The 13,976-nt window shown below is 36.4% G+C and overlaps 1 protein-coding gene and 1 non-coding gene across 2 annotated transcripts in view; both read right to left on the bottom strand.

The window, feature by feature from the left end:
* Positions 1-13,305, bottom strand: part of CCDC186 (coiled-coil domain containing 186) — a 43,135-nt gene extending 29,830 nt beyond the window's left edge. Inside the window, exons 1-2 of the mRNA XM_006920845.3 lie at positions 13,105-13,305; positions 3,119-3,811 (exon numbers count right to left, since the gene is read on the bottom strand). Of these exons, the coding sequence (XP_006920907.1) occupies positions 3,119-3,777 (659 nt within the window). The 5' untranslated portion in view covers positions 3,778-3,811; positions 13,105-13,305. The remainder of the gene's footprint in view (positions 1-3,118; positions 3,812-13,104) is intronic.
* Positions 6,038-6,156, bottom strand: LOC112470165. The gene has a single exon (XR_003042871.1). It is a non-coding gene; the product is annotated as a 5S ribosomal RNA (ribosomal RNA).
* Positions 13,306-13,976: the final 671 nt, after the last annotated feature.

Here is a 13,976-nt window from a genome sequence, read left to right as displayed (position 1 = left end):
GCGCAGGTTTTTCCATTTTCTACTTTGAAGATCTCTCATTCACTCAGCAAATGCTTCCTGGGTACCTAATGCTCTGTGTTAAGAATACATCAGCAAACTGTCCCTGCCCACATGGAGCTTACATTCTAAGGGAGAATAATAAAATAAACAACTAGATACATAATAAAATGTCAGGTAGTAAGTCCTGCAAATATCTAGGAAAGCAAGTTATTCAAACCTTTTTTGTCACAGTGGTTTAACTTTGACTACTTATATGATTAAGGTGTATACTCAGTATGTTGCAGAAACACAAGAATTCTGGGTATAGTTCATAAGTAAACAATTTAGGGAAGAAGAATAGCAAGCCCTCAAATTGTCATTATTACATGCCAAACGCACATCCTATAGACGAGCTGTTCTTAATTAACAATTCTGGTTGGGACCTTGGACAATAATATTGCTATTACAAAATAGGAGAATTGATGTATAAACAAAGACATTTGGAAATAGATACATCCTTTAGCTTAGATATATTTAAGCTAAAGGAACTGAAAGGCAGTTATCTTTACAGAAAATTAAATGAAGGAGAAAAAATTAGCCGTTTTAGAGTTAACCTGAGTCATGACATACTTGAAATTTAAAATATTATGTGTGTAACAGAAGATAAACTTAGAATTCAAATGACAGTAGCCAACATTTTTATAATGCCTTAACATCCATGAAACAATTCCATCAACTAAGCATCATCCTCCTCATTTGATAAAAAATCTTTGATTCAAGAGAGGTTGATTTGGCCAGTGAAACAGAGCTTGCAAGTGGCAGTGGGAATCTTCCAACTCTTGGCTTCTGACCAGAACTGTGCTTACCTCAGTCCACTGTGCTTCCACTGTTCAGACAGAATGGAGTAAAACATAGGAATAAATGTGGCTAAAAATATTAGTAATATAGTAGAAAATTAACAACTTGTAACTAGTTCATTTCAGACAACATTAAAAATTCTCTGAAGCCAGACTAATTAGGCTTAGATTTTAACTTTGCCATTTACTAGCATGTGACCTTGAACAAACTGCTTAATCTCTGTGCTTCAGGTACCTCATCAGTTCATACCACATAGGGATGCTGTAAGGATTCTATGAGTTAATATATATAAAGTGCTGGTCTCGTAATTAACAGTACATAATTTTTTGCTATTATTATTATTAAATGTACAACATCTTATATTTTATGAGAGAGGCATGAAAGTGATTAAGAGTCTGGATCTAAGAAAAGTGGGAAAAGGCATCAGGGATAATCTCAAAGGGAAGGTCTAAAAGAATAGAGAGCAAGAAAATGAGAAAGTTACCCTAAAAAGCAAGAATGGCAGAAACACTGATGGTTCAAGTACGAAGTCATATAATTTATTTATAATAGCAGCATTCCAGTAAGAACATGAGTAGGAATAGCAGCCATTAGTTTTAGGGTAGTATTAAGAAGGCCTTAGAGTCTCAAGAGATATTTGTACACCCGTGTTCACAGCAGCATTATTAACAATAGTCAAAAGGTGGAGGCAACCCAAATGCCCACTGATGAACAAATGGATAAACAAAATGTGGTATCTATGGAATATTATTCAGCCTTGAAAAAGGAAGGAAATTCTGACACATGCTACAACATGGATAAACCTTGAGGACATCTGCTAAGTGAAATAAGCCAGTCACAAAGAGGCAAATTACTGTATAATTTCATTTATATGAAGCATCAAGAACAGTCAAACTCTTAGAAACAAAGTACAGTTAAACCCTGAACACTTGATAATCATGTATAACTTTTGAATCCCCCAAAACTTAACTACTAATAGCCTACCACTGACTGGAAGCCTTACTGATAACATAAGCAGTTATTAACATATTTTGTATGTTATTTGTATCATAGTTTCAGATTTGCATGAAAAGGCTGTGGAAATCAGATGCACTACAATGGGAATATAATGCAGTTAACACTACTATATAATACACTTAAAAATGGTTAAGACGGTAAATTTTATATGTATTTCATCAAAATTTAAAATTAAAATTAAAAACAGGGGAAAAAAAGGAGGGTTCTGGATGCTAAGAGATTAAAGTTTATTGGATAAACCAATAAAGACGAGCTGGTTTTGGGAAGACTGATCCACTGAGCAAGAAAATCTGCGAAAAAAAGACTAGAAGCAAATTGATCATTAAAAGCCAACTACATATCCAGCAATATTTGGATAATGAATTTTTTCCTCCTCCTCTGGTATGGAGACTTCTTCTCCTTTCTCTACACACACACCTCTTATTCTGAATTTTGTTTAAAGTACTGTTTTTTAAAAAGAGAATCAGTCTGTATTTTAGCGAAGGCTAGTATGTTTTATTTTCCTTTCTTAGAGGTTATAAAAGAGTACCTAAACATATGCATCACTTACGCATATAAATCTAGAATAAAAACATGGGGTAATATAATACTATTAGAAAAAGATCAAGTGAAATTAAACTAGTTAAAACAGAAATTCATGAATCCAAGAAGTCTAAAAATAACCATGTTCTTTATTTACTGAATGATAATCAACCAATTCTTCTGTTCTCTAAATTTTAATTTTTTAAACCTATGAATTTATAACGGGGATTTTAAGACTACTTTTTTGAATTTTATGACTTCTCATTTCCTTTTGAATTTCTCATAGTTTTGACAATATTATGCTCCATTCTTTTAAAACTAAAAAATTTGAGTTGTCTTTAGAAATATCTCTAGATCTTAATGAACTTATGCTATTTATAAAATATTCCTTTAGACTTAATATATTAAGTCATGTAAAACAAATTTTGAATCATATTAAAATATTGACTTTATATGTATAATTTATAAATGCTAATTGTATGACATATAATATATATAAAACCACTGACGCGTACCTATTTCTAAAATAATGAAAAAAATACCATAATATTAAAACAAAGACATATTAAATAACTGGACAAACTTGACATTTGTTCATTCAGTAAATACATATTTTCTGATTAACTATAATGTGCATGGCTCTACTGCGAAATTTAAAGTGCACAAGATGATTACCTTCCTTTAAAAAATGCTATTTTTAATCTCTGTGGAAAAAAATAACCTAAAAGAATAAAAAACTTACTTCCTTATGGTGTGTTCCTGCTGCAAATACTTATCTTGCACACACTTTTCAAACATAATTAATGCATGTTCTCCCTTATTCATTCCATTTGGTACTCGGTGTTCTGCAAAATCCGTCGATAAGAGCTCAGATTCTATTTCTTCCAACAAATCCTCTGATGCTGAAACATTCTTTATTTTTGAAATAAGTTTCTTGGTGCAGTCTGTATCATAGGGACTCTCAGAATACATCTTTTGACTAGCTGCTTCTGTAAATGTAGATGACCTCAATTCCGCCAATATTTGAGTTACTGTCTGTTCTGTTTCATTTGTTTTCAAAACTTGCTTCGTAAAATCTCCACCAGGAAAATTAGCTATTTGTTCAGAATTTTCTGGGCATATGTCTGCTTTAGCACAGGAATCCTCTCCTCCACCATGATCTGGAACATAATTTTCCTGTGCTTCGGTTTGACTACTGTGTTCATTAGGATGACATAAAGTTTTATCAAAGTTTAATGACAACAGTTTAGATTCATTGTCTAAGCTACTGCTTTCATCAACAGAAAATGAGTTGCATGAATCTTCCTTTAATTCAGATGTCTTCCCAATATTTTTATCTGAGGAAATGGAGTCTATGTGCACTGTCTCTGACATGCTGAATGGCACCAATTCACTCTGCATTTCTTCCAATCTGTTCCTGATCTTCGTTTTACATCTAAGAAAGTCAAAACATCGAAATAAAAGTTTTTTTTAAACCAAGAACATATATACTTGCACATATTCTATGATGTGGAATAACTAAGGACACAAATTTTACCACTAACAGTTCTTTCAAAAGCCATTCATTAAGAAAAAAAAAAAAAGAATAGGACAGCAATCCAAGGGTGCCACAACCAGTAGGGTCCTACAAATACTAGTAACTGGAAGATTAGTGCCAAAGAATTGTTTAGCTAGAATTCCTTTGGCTCCATGAGAAGAAAATGACTTTCTTAAAAATCTATAAAATAGTGGGGAAATAGGACAGCAGTGAAAACATCAGAAGAAAAATTATAAACCAAGATAACAAAACAATGCATACTAACGATGACACAAATTTACTGAGAAGGAAAACTAAACAATAACAAAACATGGCTACCAATAACAAAACACAGCTACCTAGAGCCCAGACACCTAGAGCTGAGCTGAAAGAAGAGTGTAAAGGATCCCTGACAGAAATTCATTTTTCGTCCTGGCAGAAATCCAGGAGGTACCATGGGGATTTCCAAATATGCTGCTCATCAAGAATAAACCATGTTCAGTGCAACTCGAATGGAGACCATATGCACTGCCTAGGTCATAAGAGCAACATTTACAAAACTAATTCAATAATGGTAGACTACATTCGTACGCTATTCATGACGGTTATTCTCTAGCTATTTCCTGAAAATAAGTCAACTTCAAAAATTAACCTGAGATAGATAAATATAAACATCCCAGCAATCTTGATGGAAAAGAACTGTCAACTTCTTTTGTCAGATATCAACAAAGCATGTACGGGGTATCAGCGGTCCCGTACATTTTTGGCACCAGGGACCAGTGCTCCTATGAGAATCTAATGCCTGATGATCTGAAGTGGAGCTGAGGCGGTGATGCTAGCACTGGGGAGAGGCTGCAAATACAGATGAAGTTTTGTTCACTTGCCTGCCACTCACCTCCTGCTGTGCAGCCAGGTTCTTAACAGGCCACGCACAGCCAGGGAGTTGGGGGCCCCTGAGGTAGACAATTTACTGGAATCATGTGAGGTTGGATAAAAATGTGGGCAGATCATAGTTTTGACAGAAACTAATAATTCCAAATGGAAGATGTACTTATGGAAAACAAAACCAAGACTAAATTTTTGAATAACAGAAAGATATATGTTCATGTCAGTCTGTGATGGAGGTGGTGGTCAGAGATGGTGAAAAAGGGTAAAAGAAGATGGTTAGGTAGAATCCTCAGAATGATACACAAGAATGAATTTGCTAAAGACAATAAATCATAATCAATTTGTATATACTTGATTAGAGTATAGGGCTTCTAGTATACAGCAGATTCTCAAATATTTGTTGAACTAAAACACAGAAGTGACAGGATAAAACTAGTATTTGAGGAATATTTTTCTAGGATTGCAGAAAACTGAAAGAATAATTCTAAGAAAGGAAAAGACCATGTTGTTTGTCAAATACCTTGTCTTTTAGTTTAGACAGCCCTTTTAGGTATAAATTGATATAATATAAACATTGGCCTTAATACTATGAATTACTTAGCTGTAAATTTGCAAACAATCAAATAGAAATTATCATAATGATCTTATCACATATATGCTATACCTAAGACAAAGCCCACAATAGTATTAATGGCTTGGATTAGATAATACAAATAAATGCAGTAAGTTAATAAAAGATCTCACAAGTATGCTGTATTCTAAAATCTAGGACAAAGTAAAATCATTCTCAAACAGAGGCAATATTCACCTACATCAGCTTCCCCAAAGTAACTCACTTTTAAGATGTAATTTGTGAACATGTTGCTGTGTAATTCAAAATCGTAATTTAGAAGTCAATTTCAAAACTAACCAAGGAAGTGGTTTTAAACATCATAACTAGTCCATGCTATATTAACTGAAGTAGAACTCAAAGCTGACCAAAATCTAATGGAAAGCAAATAATCTATTTAAAAGAGAGTAAGTCTATTAAGACATTGTGACTCTCCAGCATAGATGAAGTGAAAAGAAACTTTATCATTTGAGAACTTTATGAATCATGTCTGTGTGCAATGCTTTGTGAAAGAAAAGCACTAAGCAAATATTGGTTATTATCCTCTCACTCAGCTTTTTTTTTTTTTTTAGACAAGACAAACCTTGGTTGACCTCAATGGATTGCAAGGACTTTGTCAGCTTACATTACAATCCCTTTTTTTTTCTCATCTACAGCACCTGGTCTTCCTAGGTGGTCTCCCATCCAAGTACTAGCCAGGCCTGACCCTGCTTAGCTTCCAAGATCAGACGGGATTGGGCTTGTTCAGGGTGGCATGGCTGTAGACCCTCTCATCCAGCTTTTATTCCCCGGGCTTCAGTCCTCAACTTTATTTTCCTTCCCACAATTCATCCACTTTGATAACTTCAACCAATAACTTATAGTTGATGCCTATGTTAATTATTTTCAGTACCATGTTCTTAAGTTACAGATAACAATTTATACCTTCACCTTCGCTCTATCTCTATAGCTCTATCAAAATCTCCACCTGAATATAGGCATTTCCATTGAATGTTCCACCATAACCTCACACTCAAAATGACTAAACCCAAAATCATAATTATAGCTCCTACAATTGAGTACCCCCAGCTAATCTTTTTAGTTCTGTCAATGGTATCATTTTCCTTAGTCACGACTCCTTTCATTTGTTCTCTTATTCTTTTACCAACTTCATGTCTCCTACAATTATAACTTCCTTTCTTCTGTCACTGTCCCCTACCTGCAACCCAACCTCGGCCTTATCATTTCATGCCTGGAACATATGAATTGTTGGTTTCTCAGTCACACTCCATTCTTCCTTTCTGTTTTCTTTCCTTCAACTCCAAGTGAAGGAGCAAGGAGTTAATGGAAGAGCAAGTGCCGTCAGATAGCCCTGGGGCGTCAACCAATCCAGAGAAGGGGTCAAAGAGTGTACTGCATTGGGTCTGTCGAAGGGGAACAAGAGCTGCCCTAAGAAGTGGGTCCTCAATGGCAGAAGGGGCCAGGAAGCTATGTTACCCCTAAAAAATCTATATGCACCATCTCCACAGAGCCCACCATCAAATGTGACCGGATGAACTAGAGGGGTGCCAGGGTTATCTCTTCCCTCTTTAGAAGTTCAGGTAATGAGAACTCTGCCCCTCATGGCTGGTCTTCTTCCCCTAACTCCAAAACGGTTAGCTAGAGAAAGGAGAGGGAACATACTTTAGAGTCAGATTATACCTCTTCCTCAGTCTAAGCCACTGGGAACTAACAGCTTCGACCTTTATTCAGAGAGAAAAATGTGTTTTTGTTGCTTTTGTTTTTTAAATGATTGAAACCTGTCTTAATTTCTGAAATGTTTTCTCTAGAATCAAGTGGCAGAAAAGTTATGACCTCAAACCAAGCCGTTATTAAGGGATTACACTTCAGAGGGAAGCGGAGGGGAGATGGGGGCATTTTACACAGTATGACAGGAGACCCGTTAAGGAAAAAAAGTCTCATATGTGTACCTGAGTTGTGATTCCTCAGTAAACCAGTTGTACTACTTTTCCAGACTTATCTCAACACATTCCTAAAATCCTAATACTTCCCTATATGCCACTAGTCCCTGAATAGCCTATTCAAGATTCTTCCATTTACACATTAACATTTCCATCCAAAAGCAAATACAGTATTTTCCACCCAAAATATCCTTCCCTTTAGTCTATCCAGAGCCTAATTATATTTAAAGGACTGATTCCAATGTTACATCTCCCGTCAAATTTTCCTTCATTGCAAGTACAAAAATTATCTCTCTTGTAAACAAAAATATAGCACATTTACACTCATCAAGCACACAGTCACAGCCTTCCTTGTGACATTTCTTTTAAACGATTTCTGTACTTACAAGAAGGCACCTCATTCTGAACTGAATCAAACTTCTTAAATCTCAAGCAACAGTAATAATTGATAAATCTAACAAATATATTCTCTACCGCCCTTATACTCATTTTTGCAAGTGCCGTTCAGTGGTTCTCCATGACGGTGGGACCTACTGGTTTTACACAATAATCTGGGGGTGCTGAACAGCACTTAGTGGGTGGGAACCAGGTTGTTAAGAAGACTCATAATGTGCAAGACAGCACAGAGCAATAAAAATCTGTCTCATTCTGCTGAATATTCGCTTAGGTAAACAAACAAACAAACAAACAAAAACTTGATTTTATAATTACTTCAGCTTAGACTGTTTCACTATTATCCTCCCATAAATTAGGAAGGCTTACTTTAACCTCAAAAGGCAAGTCCCTTCTATACTTTTGTTCAGTAACATGCCCATGAAAAGTCTTCATATAAATTGGCATCTGATAACCACTTAGCTTTCAAACTTAATTTTCTGATGCTCAAATGAATACTGATTGGATGCAAAAGGAAATGGAGAGGGGTTAATGAAGATGTATGTACATGTAACAAAGCCATCACCAAAGACTAAATAACTATGTAAGAATGGGGGGAAGAGGGGCCACAATGAGCTTATGTCCATGATTAACCAGGGGAAAAAACAGTCAGCTGAGTCCTCTTGTGGGCCTCCAGCTGGCAATGCTGATATAGGCCAATTTGACTGCTGTCCAAGTTTTTTAGGGGAAAGGAGCTGGGGGTGGGAGATGCCATCAAAAGCTACTGAGGATGAAATAAGTCTAGAAACAGATTAGAGGCAGGATGTAAAACTACACCCTTATTTACAAGATTGTTTTAATTAAGATCTTGTATAAATTAAAATGACATTCATATATAGTGTTTAAAATTATATATTATAATACATGCTGCTTCTTTGAGATAAAAATAAAGGGTTATTTGACTTTTAGCAACTATAACTCATTAGGATAAAATACTATATTTAAAACTTAGCAGAGTCACAAAATTCCTCTTAATTTAGCACTTTTTTTTTCTAGAGTTGTTTCTGACACAGTACTACAGGACCAATTCACACTTCAAAATTGTTTCAGTGGAGTGAGAACTGGTTTCGCTCTTACTGGAGCTCATCAGCTGCAGGCAACTGGTCAAGAAACATTTCTTGTTAGCCTTAAAGCCAACCATTATCCACCTTGGACTTTATTTCTTAATGTTAGTACTCACATTTCTATGAAATCATTTCCATACAAGAGCCATGTAAATGAAAACACTGTCTTTAACAGCTTTTAGCACTATTTGTTTTCCCAGTAAATTAGCAGTATAAACAACAAAAGCTTAAGCTCATTCAGTTAATTACAAATGAATCCAATCCACAGATATTTGGTAACAGGTTATCAAAAAAGTCTCATACAAAAGCACCAAGTCATAAATACATTTCCAAACTAGATATTAATTCACCAAATATGTATTCAGCATGTATTATGTGCAGGCACTGTTTTATGTACTGGGAGCAGAGTAGTAAATAAAACAGTGTTCCTTTATGGAATTTATATTCTGGTATAGTGGACCAATACATAAAAACTACGTTAAATCTTTTACTCTTTGTGTTTCATTATTTTAATTTGAAGGTCTGTCAGTGTTCCATCAGAAGCTATATATGATATACATGAGTATTTTTTAAGTCCAACAGAAAAATCTGACGCAGTTCAACAAATTGTTTACAACTACAAATGTTTAAATCACAAACTGTACCATTTGAGTCTCAAATAATACCAGCTGTATACTTAAGTAATTTCCATTAAGCAAGAGCATTTCTGTTCTTCAATATAAGCGTTTACCATCCTTGAAAGGACAAGTACACTAAAGGGTTTTTACATATTCCTCAAATTAACTTTGAAAGCAGCATAAACAAAAAAATAATCTTTCTGACCAGTTCTAATGAGGTTCTGAAATGGCAATTAAAATCGGAAGCAATAAATTAAATCAGAAAAACATCCATAGTGCAACATAATCCTATCACAATCCCCAAGCAAGTGATTTTTAATAGACATTAACTTTAAAATACAAACACTTTACTGGATGAAGTTTTTAAAAATAGAATAAAATAAGAGAACAGAAAAGAACCTGTGTAAGAAACATGAAAACCATTTCACATGATGAAAATATCTGACATTGAAGTTCATTCAAATTTGATTTATTCAAATCAAATTCTACTTTTAAAAGATTAAAAACTCAGCTGGTTATTTCAAACAATTCTAGATTAATTCAATCAAAAAGAAGAAATATTTTGTAAAATAGTCACATTCTTATTAAGTTTTTGGATAAAATTAAACTTTACTGTTTCCTTAACATGAAATATATCACTAGATTTTAAAAGCTGCCTTTAGTCCATCAGTTTAAAATGTACGTTATATGAGGTCAAGGTCAATTATTCCTGTAAGGGTTTATTCATCTTTGCACCTAAGACTCAGGGCAGAATGAATTTTACGGTGCATTATATCACATGGACAAAAACGATGTTAAAAAGACAGACTCAGGGCAATGAATGCAGCAGCATCCTCCTGCCCCCCAATATAGTACCAAAGTCTGTAACAGAATAACAGAGAAATTATGGTCCACCAAAATTCCAAGAAAAAGAGGCTAAGTGGCCACATCATATATTACATTATCAAGTTATATATCATTTGATCAGTTTGGTATCTTAAATCCATGTAATTTTATATATCTCATTTTATAATAAGTGTTAAAACAGAAAATTATTAATATAGAAATCTTATTTCAAAGCTACATGTAAGAGCTCACCATTTGAATTTTAATGAGTCTGATAAATCATGAAAAGTATTTTCAGTTAATTTTTGTTTCCAAATCTGAAATACTTTTAAAAGAAGAAATAAAATTGACCTGTAGTTCCTTTTCCAAAAAGGCTGATAACTTTAAAAAAAAGGATTAATTTGTAAATCTGCCTTAAATTAAGGAATTCTGTCTGGTTAATGTTTAAATTTTGAAACTACCTTTTGCTTGGGCTTGGTTAATTTAGTATGATGTTGTTTACCAAAAAATTAAATTATGCATTAGCACATACTACATAATCATTCTTACAGTAGACTATCAGTTCATGTGTCTTAAAGACAAATACATTCACAATTCAATCGATACTTACCAAGGCTGGGTTTGATTTACGCTTCATGTCTATTACCCCTTCACCCCAATATTTTTCCATTTGCTTACTTCTTAGCCCAAATAGACTTTTTAAATCTCAATAACTAGAAATAAAGTTCAAAGGACAAGTCTGAAATAATATAAGATTCGAGGATTATTTGTAAATTTAAATTATCTATGCTTTCACTGTTGCCCTGAAATGAATAATAAATACAACATTCACAATACTGTAAGCTCAGTGACATGTTTATGAGAAATTCAAGAATCAGCTTTAGTTATTTAAAGCTAGAGATAACGCATAAAAGGAAAAACTAAATTTTATTCAAAGAAAAAAAACTGAACTTCAGGTTAAGGATTTTCTCATATGAAACTGTTGGATGAATTTGGAAAACTAGTGCAGATTACGAGTCATTCTTCAAAGGGAAAGATGATTTTTCTAAATCTGTAAATAAGGCTGCTTCGTCCTATCATCTCTCCCTCAAGAGTGAGAATACTGCACTGCTTTATCCTCACTCAGTGATGTCAGCATGTAGCTGTAAATAGATGTTTTTAAATTAAATATACTAAGCAATCATCATCAGATATGCTGTCATTGTATATCATCAAAGCACAACTCTTGAGTTTATGGGTGAAGAAATAAAAGGGTAGAGTGGTTACTGTGCTATATCGCTCCTTTTGTTAGCAATAAATAAAACTGAAATAACCATGACACTTTGAAATCTCCACTGTTTAAAGAAACCTTCAAGTTTATATGCAGGTATTCTAAATTAGACAAGGTCTTAAGAACAAAATCAATATAAACAAATCCACGCATTTCCAGGGAATAAACCAATATAAACATAAGCCAGGCATTTCCAGGTAGACTCTTCTGTAATTATACATGCTTGCCTAGTACAATGGGAAAAAAAAAAAAGACTTTTAATTCTTTACACTGCAAGATTTGTGAACTACTCAATATCTTCACCTCATTTAAAATAACAAGAAAAGACCATAAAAAAATGGAAAAAAAAAAAAAAGGAGGCCAATCAACAGTGTTTTCTGTTTGTGTAATGAATGATGGATGAAGAATTGAAAAGTAGCTGTACAGAGAACAGCGTTCTTTATACGCAAGCATAGTTCAGTTTCACTATCGATGTTTCTAGAAATTTAACCTTTTCCATAAGATCAACACTGCAAATATGAAGGTGTAGTTAGGAAGGCTACACCCACTACCATATCTAAATACTTAATTTTTTTTTTTTTAATGACTACCAGCACACCTCTTGAAATACTGTTTCAGTGATTTACTGCATATTTTCCTTAGAAAAACTCCCAGCCTATCATTTTGGAAAAAATTAAAAAGCTGGGGATCAAGGGAACATGACACAGGCACGGAGAAAACTAACAAAATGCCTGGGACAGTACGGCGTATTTTTATTATACCGTCTAATTCCCATAGATAAGAGGACAATCAAGTGAAAGAGGCGGTTTCTAATCCAGACATTATGACTCCGAATGCAGGCCTGTTTCTTCTAAACAAAATCAAGACATGAATAAGTTGTTAATAACAATACCACACCTGCACTGTTCCCCAGGATTGCTACTACAGGATATGTATAAAGAACTTTACCTTTTACACGTTTGATAGAGACAAAATTGTGAAATATTATCCTTACCAACCAAAGTTTCAAGACTTATCAAATGCCTTGATGTCCTCGGAAAAAGGCAACATAAAAATCAAGAACTTATCTATCTCATACCCACAATCTCAAAAAATCGTCTCTAAGTTACCTAAAATCACAGTAATGGCAATGTTCGGAAGACGATAAAAAGTCGCCACAACAGTAAACATAAAAAACACACACAGTCAACTTGTACAGACGAAGAGAGAAACAGGCGATCGAGTCTATGAAAAAGATCGCTGAGCAGGTGGGGCCGAGCGGCAGTTCGCATTGGGAGACCAGGCCATACGCCCAAATTCCGCCGCTCTCCAAGCGCAGCTCTGCTGGCGCGGCCCTCGCGACCCCCCGTTCAACCTCTCTCGGCCGCCACCTCCCGTGGCAACCCGGAACCGAGAGAGAGAGGCAGGGAGAAAAAAGGGATCACGAACTCCGTCCCCCAGAGCCCGACCGATCCTATCAAACGGAGAGCTGCCGTGGGACTTGCAGGACGGAGCGCTAGGTGGGCTGCCCCGCCGCGCCGCCACCAAGACTCCCTGGCCCGCCCCAGGCGACCCACAGGCACTCACCCACTTCTCCGAGCCTCGGGCCGCACCCCTAGCGAGGCCGCTGGGGCTTCGGCTCAGGGACCAACTTCTCCATAGCGAGGTGCGGCAGAACAGGAGATGCGGGCACAGCGGTAGGGAACAGGGCCGACGCCGCGCCCTCTCCGCCGAGGCTTCCCCAAACCCCCGCGGAGCTGACACATCAACAAAGATGGCGGCCACGGCCCCGCTACAGCTGAGGGGGTGGGACTTCCTAAAGGAGCCAATCAGCGTTGGGCAGCCGGTGTGACGCGACGCACCTTAGGGCAGTGTAACCTGTCTGCAGTGGGCGGGACCGGTGCAGCACCGCCTTCTGCCCTGGTAGCGTCCAGCCTAGCACTTACAGTCGCTGGGCACCCACGCCCGGTGCAAGCCGGCTCTCCAGCAGAGAAGTCCTCGTAAGTCTTCTTACGCCCCACCCCGACTCAAACGACTTATTTCTTTCTGTAGGATGCGCTCCTTGGATATAATCCTCACCCTCTGGCCTTTCCTCGTATTAATCAGGTGTATAAAACAATGAGAGAATTCAAAATTATGACTTCCCAGCCCCTATACACAACCCTTATACCTGACGTGGGCGGGGTCGGCAGGAGTAGCCTACCTGCATTCTGAGAATTCATCAGAAGAAGAGACTCAGGGTTTCCATAACATCGCGTTCGTGTCCACAGCGTGTCACCTACTGTCATTGTTTAATAATAAACTGTTGGGGCGTTCGTCTCTGGCACCCAACTCTGAGCTCCTTGAGCGCGGGCTATGTCCTCTCCCAGCTGGGGTTTGACATGCAGCAGCTGCTCTAGTATTAATACTAGCGACAAAAAGTGTGTGGGGGCGGAGAGGGAAGTGTATTGAATAGTTGC

Source organism: Pteropus alecto, unplaced genomic scaffold (genome assembly GCF_000325575.1).
Source record: "Pteropus alecto unplaced genomic scaffold, ASM32557v1 scaffold177, whole genome shotgun sequence".
Lineage (NCBI taxonomy): Eukaryota > Metazoa > Chordata > Mammalia > Chiroptera > Pteropodidae > Pteropus > Pteropus alecto.
Note: the sequence above shows the minus strand (reverse complement) of the source record. Positions and strands in the feature narration are given on the sequence as shown.